This window comes from Hermetia illucens, chromosome 5 (assembly GCF_905115235.1).
Source record: "Hermetia illucens chromosome 5, iHerIll2.2.curated.20191125, whole genome shotgun sequence".
Taxonomy (NCBI): domain Eukaryota; kingdom Metazoa; phylum Arthropoda; class Insecta; order Diptera; family Stratiomyidae; genus Hermetia; species Hermetia illucens.
This window is the reverse complement of record NC_051853.1, coordinates 28,162,204-28,172,106: the sequence shown is the minus strand read 5'-3', so window position 1 is coordinate 28,172,106 and position 9,903 is coordinate 28,162,204. Positions and strand designations below refer to the sequence as shown.

At 43.2% G+C, this 9,903-nt stretch overlaps 1 protein-coding gene across 1 annotated transcript; it reads left to right on the top strand.

The window, feature by feature from the left end:
- Positions 1-333: 333 nt before the first annotated feature.
- Positions 334-8,784, top strand: LOC119658519 (zinc finger protein 2-like). The gene is made up of 4 exons (XM_038065995.1): positions 334-521; positions 6,827-7,222; positions 7,276-7,709; positions 7,784-8,784. The coding sequence occupies exons 1-4, from the start codon at positions 408-410 to the stop codon at positions 8,403-8,405; spliced, it is 1,566 nt and encodes a 521-aa protein (XP_037921923.1). The 5' UTR covers positions 334-407; the 3' UTR covers positions 8,406-8,784.
- The last annotated feature ends 1,119 nt before the right edge of the window (positions 8,785-9,903 follow it).

Sequence of the window (9,903 nt, the reverse complement as noted above, 5' to 3'; positions counted from 1 at the left end):
AAGGAATGAATTATAGATGGAGATCCAAAAAGTTGTCATCCTTTCAGCTTGTACTATAATTTCAGTGAGTAATACATTTTCTTCAATCTAATAATATAAAGTCACTAAGTTATAATATTCCTTTGTGATAATTTGAACGGAGTTTTATGCGGGGTTATTGGAAACAATAATCTTTCTTCCGTCAGGTCGGTCTCAGCTGGCCGAATTTCATTAACACTCACTTTCAAGTTAGACTTGTTCTGCTTTGGGATTGCGTTCCGATGATATGTACGTGCGCGAGCAGACGGATTCTCGTGTTGCGACTAGTATAAACAATGAACTCGGAGTTGTCAAACAAACATTGTCAAAGTTTCGTGTCGAGTGGCTGCTTTCTGGTATTGACTTCGGGTTTTGCTTGCAAAGGCAAGATGAACACGGACTATACTTGCCGCGTGTGCGAGACAACAGAGAACCTGGAAATCATATTCAAAAAGGAGAATAAAGGGATACTCGCCATGTTCAAAGTAATCGCTAATGTGTCGGTAAGTTGCATTCCGTCCTCTTGGTGCGAGTTCCGGTGGATTAGGGTTTCGTACGTAATCAATGGCGGTGATAGCGTTGGCAGTGGCGCACTGTGACTTAACTCCGTGTTCCTTCCACTATCACTAGTTGCACTTTTTTTGTCCGTAGCCTTGGAATTTTCCTTTCAAGAAGACATTTGCATTCCGTTGTTTCTAGGATCCCAATGGGCGTTGAAATGGTTTTTGTTGTCACCCAATTTTCTCGACCTTGGTGTGAAATTCTGTGATTTCACATTATTTCTATTTCACACTTAATGCTGGGTGACAAATGGAACGCTAATGTACCTTGGTACTTTCGCCGACTATTCTCTTTGGATCATTAATTCATAAATTAAGAGCTGAGATGTAACGATTAAAAGAAATTCTCGCTTGGTTGCTTGGAATGCCGTTTTATATTTCCATGGAACCTGGGCTATGTGGCAAACCGTGACCAGGGAAAAACTGTTACTAAGCAATGTGTCTTTTAAGCGTTACCACTATTGAACCTCCCTTGGGCAATTACACGAAGGAATTCTTTTGAAAACTGAAGTTCAGAGTCGAGATAGATCTCTCCTGTTGAGCTTATTTTGTTCTTGTACCTGATTCCACCGTATCGAACTTGATCCATACCTATATGTCATCGTTGTTTTTGCCTTAGATAGTGTCTCACTTTCTACGACATGAAAATTTACTATTATAGTGAGCCGTTCTCCCCGTGAGAGTTCACTGAAATAAGTAACAATTTGCGAAAGAGCTCCCCCGGGGTAAATACAATTATGCTTGCGATACGGACGAGTTTTTCAGACAGAACGTGGTACCTCTTGTATGGGTTTAAAGGATCTCACGAGTCCCTTTGAATATTCCCTGAAGCGCTCTGAGCTGCCTCATTCTTGGTACGATTCTCTCAACTAAACTTCCTTGTCTTATGACTGTGAATCCCTATCGATTATCTTGAAGGATTCTGGTCCATGGAGCGATATTCCTTGTTTTTTCTTTGCTAGGTATGTGTGTGTGGTGGGAGAGAAGCTACAGCTTTTGAGCACTCAGACCGTGTTGGCCTATTGTACTCCCTGCCCCGTCTAACGGAATTTTACAAATTCGTTAACGTATCGCAGGATTTCCGTTAGTGGATGTGATGCTATCCGTCGCAACTGGAGAACATCGTCACCAAAGATCTGATGCCTGATGCGTCCATAGGCAGGGCATTCACGAAGGAAATGCTCCGCTCCCTCATTACAGGAGGGACACGTATCATCTTGAGTAATTCCTATTCTGAACATATGCCCAGCTAGTGAATTATGGCCTGTCAGAATGCCCACACCTGCAAGTCCTCCTGCTTTTCGACAGGATAAACTTTGCGGCACGCATGTTCGGTTCTGGCAGGAAAAGTTTATTGTGTCGAGCAGCATTTAGGCCCTGCCACCTGTCATTGTGGGAAGCTTGTTTCCAGTTTTTGAAAACAGACTTAGCTAATGCTACTGATACTCCAATTGCTGGTTTCGGCCCCGGCATAGGGAAGATTGACCCCTCTTTCGCTAAAGCATCCGAGATTTCATTTCCCTCTACGCCGCAGTGACCAGGTAACCAGAGTAGTTCCACAGTATTGAATCTAGAGATAGAGTTCAAACGGTTTCTGCATTCCTGAACGATTTTCGAGATGATCAAGAACTACTCAACGCCCTCAATGCACCTTGGCTATCACTGCAGATTGCGATACGCCTACCCTTCAACCGCTCGTCAATCACCCAGTTGCCGCCCCTAGGATCGCATAAACTTCGGCTTGAAAAACCGTTGCATATTGCCCCAAAGGAAAAGCCCACTTCTCGTTTTTATTCGAGAAGTAGACTCCGGCTTCAGAATCCTCTTCTGTTTTTGAGCCATTAAAGTAGAAGACTTCCATATATCCCGCCAAGCATTCCCCTGGGACTTCCCAGTTCTTTCTACGCTTCAGGGTAACTTCATATCTTCTACCAAACAGATGTATGGGGACACGAGAATCGGAAGGCATGTAAGAACTGGATTCAGTACTCCCAGTAACTCTTCCAATGCTCTGTGCCCCCCACATCCGTTGTTTCTCCATAGATCTAATCGAATTATGTCTATGAGCTGCTCTCATTGCAGTGCTTTGAGTAAATATATCCAGGGGCTCCAAATTGAGTGGTGCATTCAGAGCTGCGCCGGATGTTGTGCTCATGGCACCAGTGATACCCAGACACAGTTTACCTTTTTGTCTCACCTTAACCCACCACACTACGGATGCATATACGAACATCGGCCTAATGATGGCAACGTATATCCACATTACCACATGAGGCCTGAGTTCCTATGTCGAGACTACGGTCCGTCTCCACAGTCCATAAGCTGGGATAGCTCGTTTCATCTTTACCTCTACATGTTTGTTCCAAAGAAGTTTTTTTATCTAGAGTGACTCCCACTTCTTCACTTCACTTCTTCGGAGAGTTGAAGGGTAGTACCCCTCATCTCAGAGAGGCAAAGTCCATTCAGTTTTCTCCTTTTTGTTCTTCGCTAGGTAATGTGCTGCTTCATTGCCCTTAAAAGGTATATCTACCCAGTAATTCTTTGTAATTTGTTCACATTCTCTCCAAAAAAAGAATTATCAAAAAGAATAAAAAAATACACAAGAATTTTATTTTGACAAAACACTGAATTTATTGCAAAAGGTCTCCCTCAACTGAAATACATTGTTTTACTCGATCTACAAGGGATTCAAATGATTTTTTTATGTCATTTATTGGTACGTTGTTCAGAATAGCGATTGTTGAATGTCTTCCAATTGATGCAAAATGATTTCCTTTCATAGCCAATCAGAGGAATGTTTTGAAAAAATTTAAACGCACGTATCTCAGTTAATATTGAGAATTTCGAGAAAATGAATTTAATTCGTGATCACTAGTTTAGAGAAGTAGACCTGTAAAATTGTATATAGGTTGATCGATGCACATAAACTACTGTCACAAAATGGTCTCTTCCACTGAACTAAAAGTCATGAAACTTTGACAGTTTATAAGGGAACGTTTACATTACGTGAATCAACTAGCAGCCAATAGATGGTGTTATTGGTGCCATGTGTATACAGCGATTGCGTTTACTTTTGAGGCAGAGGGTGTATAATCGCTTGACTTCTGTGCTAAGAATAGTTATGTCAGCCAAAATCTATCTCTATATCTATGGCAGGTTACCCCATGGCTCTCAAGTCTATTAGCTTGGACTTTGTAGAAAAATATAATGATGATTGCATTCAACCCTTTTATTGCATAGCAGGTCTACCATGCCTACGCACCATCTTTCACTGTTCACCTAAATGTGTTCAATTCCTTCCAGAATTTCCCGAAGTATCCGCGCTCTTCCTCTACTGTTCTGCTTTTGGGGAAACCCACTCTTCGGCCATCTTGAAGAGTGTTCCACTACATGACATAGCCAGGAATGGAATTTTCATACCTCCTTAATGAGGTCACACATTAATCCATTGCCATGCCCGTCTTCGATTACATCGTCCACGGGTAACTGGTCTGTGTGCCGACGGGTAACTCATCTGTTCTGCGACCGATGACTAGTCGACGAAGCCTTGGAGTTTTTGAGTAACAGTGTCACTGTCGGTAGAAACGATACATCTTAGATATACAAGTTGATTGACGCCTTCGACGCTCTGCACACTAATACAGATAGGAAGGGTGCGATAATCCGTCATACTGAGAACCTTAGTCTTGTTGGTGTTTATTTTCAGTCGAACTCTACTTGATTCTCTTTCCAAATCCATAGCCCATTGGCCAAGGTCCATGACTCGTGTGAGAGAGCAAACATCATCGTAGCCCAGGTGTTTGAGCCAAGATGGCACAGTCTATTCAACTCCTCCATGAACAAGGTAGAATGAAGAACGTCAGCGATAAAAAAAGAAATAATATTGGTGACAAGATGCAACCCTGGCGGACTCCGTTTTGGATCTCAAATTCCTCTCTCTCTCTCCTTGATGTAGCATGTGACATTTTGCGCCATCATATTTGACTCTGATAATAATTACTGGTTTTTCTGGAATATCCCTCCTGCATAGACCATCCCAGATGCACTCCCTCCTACACTATCGAAAGATTTCTCGAAATTGATGAAGAAGAGGTGAAGTGAAGATCTAAATTCCACGCACTGTTCCGAAATTGTCTGCAGGGTGTTGATGTACTCCATACAGGAGGATCCAGAACGGTGCCTGGACGGCTCTCTGACTATCAAGCTTTCGATATGTTCTTTGATACATTCTAGGATTATTTTAGCTATTTTTCCGACGGAAGGGAGTACGCAGATACGCCTGCAATAGTCGCACTCAAGACGGGTGCCCTTCTTTGGATTCTTGACGATTCCCTTCTTATACTCTCTGGGAAAGGTCTCGGATTCCTATGATTTTCATACGAATCTAAGTAGCAGGTGCAGCGATGGTAACTGCTTGGAGATGATCAAGTCCAGCGGCTTCAACCAGTATGAGTGCGTTGATGGCCGAGATGATTTCTCTTCTGTTTGGAGGAGCAGTCCGTATTCGCATGTTATCGCGACTAGCCACTTCATTCACAAGAGGCGGAACTTCGTCGTATATGATACGGTTAAGAATCATGATGAACTGTTCCTCCCATGTCTTCATCTGCTCGTCATCATGGATGAGGAATCAATCGTTAACGTCCCTCAAATAACTATCGAAAAGTTTGCGATCATATGTAAGTCCTTCGTAATTCGGTATATAGTTCTGAAGTCATTGCGATCTGCGGCAGCTTCTGCTTCCCTGACCAGCGCAATAACAAATTCTGTCAGTGGTCAATACAGCTTTCAACCCCATCCGTTCATCGATCGCCTTAAACGATTCTGCAGATCGTATGACGCCCCTTCGGGACTTGTCTGATGGCATGCGTAGCGCCGACAAAAAGACCATTTCCGATGGGGCCTGCACCGATATTCTCAGGCGGGTTACTCAGTATATCTGGCGTCTGAGCAGCAAGATAGCTTTCCCTCTGTCGAACGACAGCTGCATCATATAAGTGGTCGATTTTAGTAGATTATTAGTTCGGTAGATGATCAGTTTTACTGGTTGGGCGCACAATTTCCTTCGTCTGTGTTCAGCCAGGCGCGCAATGTATGAGCCTTACTCACATGTACTAGCTGGAGAACTATATCATATCGGGGTCATCACATTTTCAATTGGGTAATGCAAACTATCTTCTTGAAGCCTCACAAATATACTCTTTCGTTAACTTCCTTACAAAGCAAGATAACTTTTCACCTTTCCATATTGATTTCTACAATTCCGCTGAATCTGCTTAGCATGTATTCATTTTGAATAAGTTTTGAAGTTCAAATGATAGTCCGTCAAAAGAATCGCCTCTTCCATAAGTTTCTCGACTATAAAACGCCAGGAAATTAGCAAATTTACAAGAATGCCAACCGGGAAGCAAAGAAAGCGATAGGCTGTTACAAAAGCAGTTCACTACAAAGATTTTTACGATAAATTGAACACTCGGGATGGTGAGAGAGATCTGTATCGACTTGTCAAAAGCCGACATCAACGTACACAAGATATAGAACACTTCTGTTGCGTTAATGATAAGAACGGTGTTTTGCTTCCCGGCCAATGAGCTGCGATGGATAGATGAATCTAAAATTTACCGCAATATCGTTCGCCCTGTTGTCCTCTGTGGTTCTGAGTGTTGGGAAACCGCAAAAGATAATGAGCGGCATCTTGCGGTAATGGAGGCGAAGATGTTACATTGGACTCGACTCACATTCGAAATGAGGATATCCACGGTCGATATGGGGTTGCACCGATCGTGGAAAAATTGCCTGAGGCGTCTTCGATGGTATGGTCACGTAACTCGCGCTAACGAGAATTCATTTGCCGAGATTGGTCCAAACATCGAAGTCGATGGTAAGCGACCAAAAGGCCTGGCCGAGAAAACGTTGGTTTGATACACTGGATAGGAATATGAAAGCTTGGCGACTGCACCCAGATCAGGCCTTTGATGGGACAAAATAGCGAAACCGATCATGACGAGCCGACCGAGCTTGTGAACGAGACAAAGGCTAAAGAAAAAGAGGATTTTGTTTAAATTTTCATTTCTGCCGAATGTTAGTAATGCTAGACTCATGATTTGTTTCCACTGTTAATATTTTTTTCGACCTAACCCTTCTTCTGAAAACTCTTTAATTGAGGATTGGAAACTCTGAAAAGATAGCAATTGAAAGGTTCTGAAGATTGTTTGAAAATATTCGCATAATTTTCTTATTCAATTCAGATTGAACCGGATGACGCGCTACCAAAATGCTTGTGCGTTAGTTGCATGAAGCAGTTAGAACAAGCACATGAGTTCAAGATCCAGTGCGAGGAAACGGACAGAAAATGGAGGGAACGTCTTTCACATAAGGTTACAAATAAAAACAATACAACGCGTCAGGAGCAAGATAACTATGAGTATGAAGAAGCCCGTTTCATTTATGACTACAGCAAGGATAACAGGGAAAGTGTGTTCATCAAAAAGGAGGAAATTTTCGAACCGGAATGCCATTTAGAGGATACAGAAATTCTGCAAAACAGTTCTTCTAGTGAAAAGGAAGATGACCCAAACTCAGGAGACGAAGCTCCCGATGCCCAAAGTTCGTTTAGTGATACTCCTGCAAAAAAAGAGATCTCGGTAAGTTGGTTCTCATTTGGCGTCTGTCGATAAACTTATCGTGCATGAAACAGGAAGATGTAGCTCCAAAACCATCGAAAAGAGGACGGCCCAAATCAACTTCAAAACCAGCTTTGAAATTACTCACTCCTCGGCCGAAAGGACGTCCAAAAGGATCGACGAAGGCGAAAATGGCTAAGCAAAGGGCGATGCTACAGCCTGGAGAGGACAAGGTGTATCAATGTCATATATGCCAGAAAGTTTTAACAAAGCGTGGGTTGGGAGTGCACATGGAAACTCATGGTGAACGACATGTTTGTCAGTTGTGCGGAAAACAGTATAGTCAGCGTACAGGTCTCAACCGGCACATACGGCATTTTCACAATCAACAAAGACCACACGAATGTGAGCTGTGTGGAAAGCGTTTTCCTCGAGTTTCTGCCTTACAGCTGCACGCCGCAACCCATCGCAGTGAACGCAGATTCAAATGTGAAATATGCGAAAGAACGTGAGTTTTTTTTGAATAGTTTTAAATTTTTGCGCAATAATTTCACTGTGAATTATCATTTGAATTTGTTTCAGATTCAAAACCACGCATTGTCTTAACATACATAGGAAAGTACATGGGGATGGGTCGAAGCTGATGTGCAATATTTGTGGTCAGACATTCACCGATACTCCCACTCAACTTGCTCATATGCGAAAACACAGGGATTTTCAATGTTCAGTTTGTTCTAAGCGTTTCGTATGTGAGGAGTCCATGAGAATTCACGAAGCGCGTCACGTCAACGAGAAGATGCATCCATGTGACTTCTGTAGTCAAACATTCCGACGAATTTGTGACTTAAACCAACACAAACTAATCCACCCCGAGAGCAGACCGTACGAATGTTCAGTTTGTGGGAAAACATATCGACATCGGGGCGGTCTTTACATGCATACGCTGGTGCATACTGGCGGAATGGAATTTCGGTGTGAACTCTGTCCCAAAAAGTTCATGAAAAAATATAGTTTGACTAAGCACATACTAAAACACGAAGCGGAAGCAGCCGAATCGGAAGCAGAACGCATAAAACAAGAGAATGAGGCGGAAGCGATGGAGAATGAACCAGACTCGTTCGATATGGAGTTGGACCAAGTGAAGCTGAATTCACTAGATGGACTGTTAAACGGTCAGAATGATGAAGTTGGCGTAATGAATTGAATTATTCGAACAAACTATGAAATGAAAGTGGCGTAGATGAATGCGGGACTGAGAATCATGTCGTAAATGTCATTTGATTTCGTTTTAATATTTTTTTAATGCCCTTGCAACCTCAGGAAGCTTTCGTTTGAGCACGATGAAAGAGACAACAAAACTGTATTTCGTTTATCAAGGAATTATTCGTTATGTATGAATGAAGACTATTTTTTTAGATATTTTTTTTTCTCAATAAGATGACAAAGTGTCGCACCAAACTGACTTAATATTCGTGTAGATAGAATCAACCAATATGACCCTTAGCTTTAAGTATTACTACCATCTATGTTTGAATAGTGAATGTTATTGAGTTATCGGTGAATATATGTTTAGTCAAAAATAATTTGGAATTATTTTTTTCGGCACATTATGACTTTTGATAGGTTTTCTTTTTGTCCTCTTTATGCTGCACTCACAAATTATCAGGTGGATAATTCGTTGAGATGATGCCCAATATTTTAATGATAGGAGTCAACAGATAGATGAATGGTGAGGTATGGATATTAGCTGGAGAATTTATATCCTGCGCTGATAATCGGAACTATGTGAAAAATGATTGGGTGGGTAGGTAGGTATCAATGGCCGCTCCGAGGAGCCCAATTAGCGCTGTGGTGCGCCGTTTTGATGCCACAAACTCCTAAGACCGTGACTGCTCTTATGGCAGCAGGGAGGCAGAGTCTAGCCGGCTCGGATCTTCAGAGCCAGCCCTTAGCATTCACGAAGGAAAGCAGCTCTCCCATCCTGCAGCTAGAAATCTCTCGGAGGTCCCTAAAAGAATGGTTTACCCAGTGTCCGTAACCTGACTCTAGCTAGAGCTGGGCAATCGCAGAGAAAGTGCATGACGGTTTCCCTTCCTTCTCCGCAGCTTCATCAATGCGAATTGTAGGGTATGCCGAGCCGAGCGACATGGTCCCCTATGGGCCAGTGCCCCGTGCAGATCGCCGTAATCTTAAATGCATTTACACGCGTCTGGTACAGAAGCTCTCATGATCGGGTTATGTTATAAGCGGGTCAAATTCTCCTTGACTTTGCACAGCTGGTAAGCCTTCGCCATCTTCGGCCCGCGACTGCTAGGTAGTGCGAGTAGACTCAGCCCCCGACAGCCGGCAGCGGAATATCGACTGTATTCACCGAAGGGCTGCCAAGAGCACAGCCTCGCCTGGCCAATCCATCAGCCCGCTCATTCCCTTCTATGCTCTTATGTCCGGGAACCCAGAGAAGAGTGACCTTGAACGTGCCGCCCAGACGATTCAGCGCGTCTGCACTGCCCCACCAGCCTGGAAGATGTCGCTGAGTACAATGCCTTGATGGCGGCTTGGCTGTCGGTCAGAATGGCTACGTTATGCTTGGGGCTCGAGTTTTGTTCCAGCCATCAACAAACTTCCAATATCGCCAGTACTTCCGCCTGAAATACATTGGCGAAACCTGGGAGACTATACGACTTGGATACACTGTGTGTACT

Coding starts and splice junctions, on each gene's coding strand:
- LOC119658519 (XM_038065995.1), top strand. CDS start 408: ATGAACACGGACTATACTTGCCGCGTGTGCGAGACAACAGAGAACCTG. Junction 7,223..7,275: donor CTGCAAAAAAAGAGATCTCG/GTAAGTTGGTTC, acceptor TGCATGAAACAG/GAAGATGTAGCTCCAAAACC. Junction 7,710..7,783: donor TGTGAAATATGCGAAAGAAC/GTGAGTTTTTTT, acceptor AATTTGTTTCAG/ATTCAAAACCACGCATTGTC.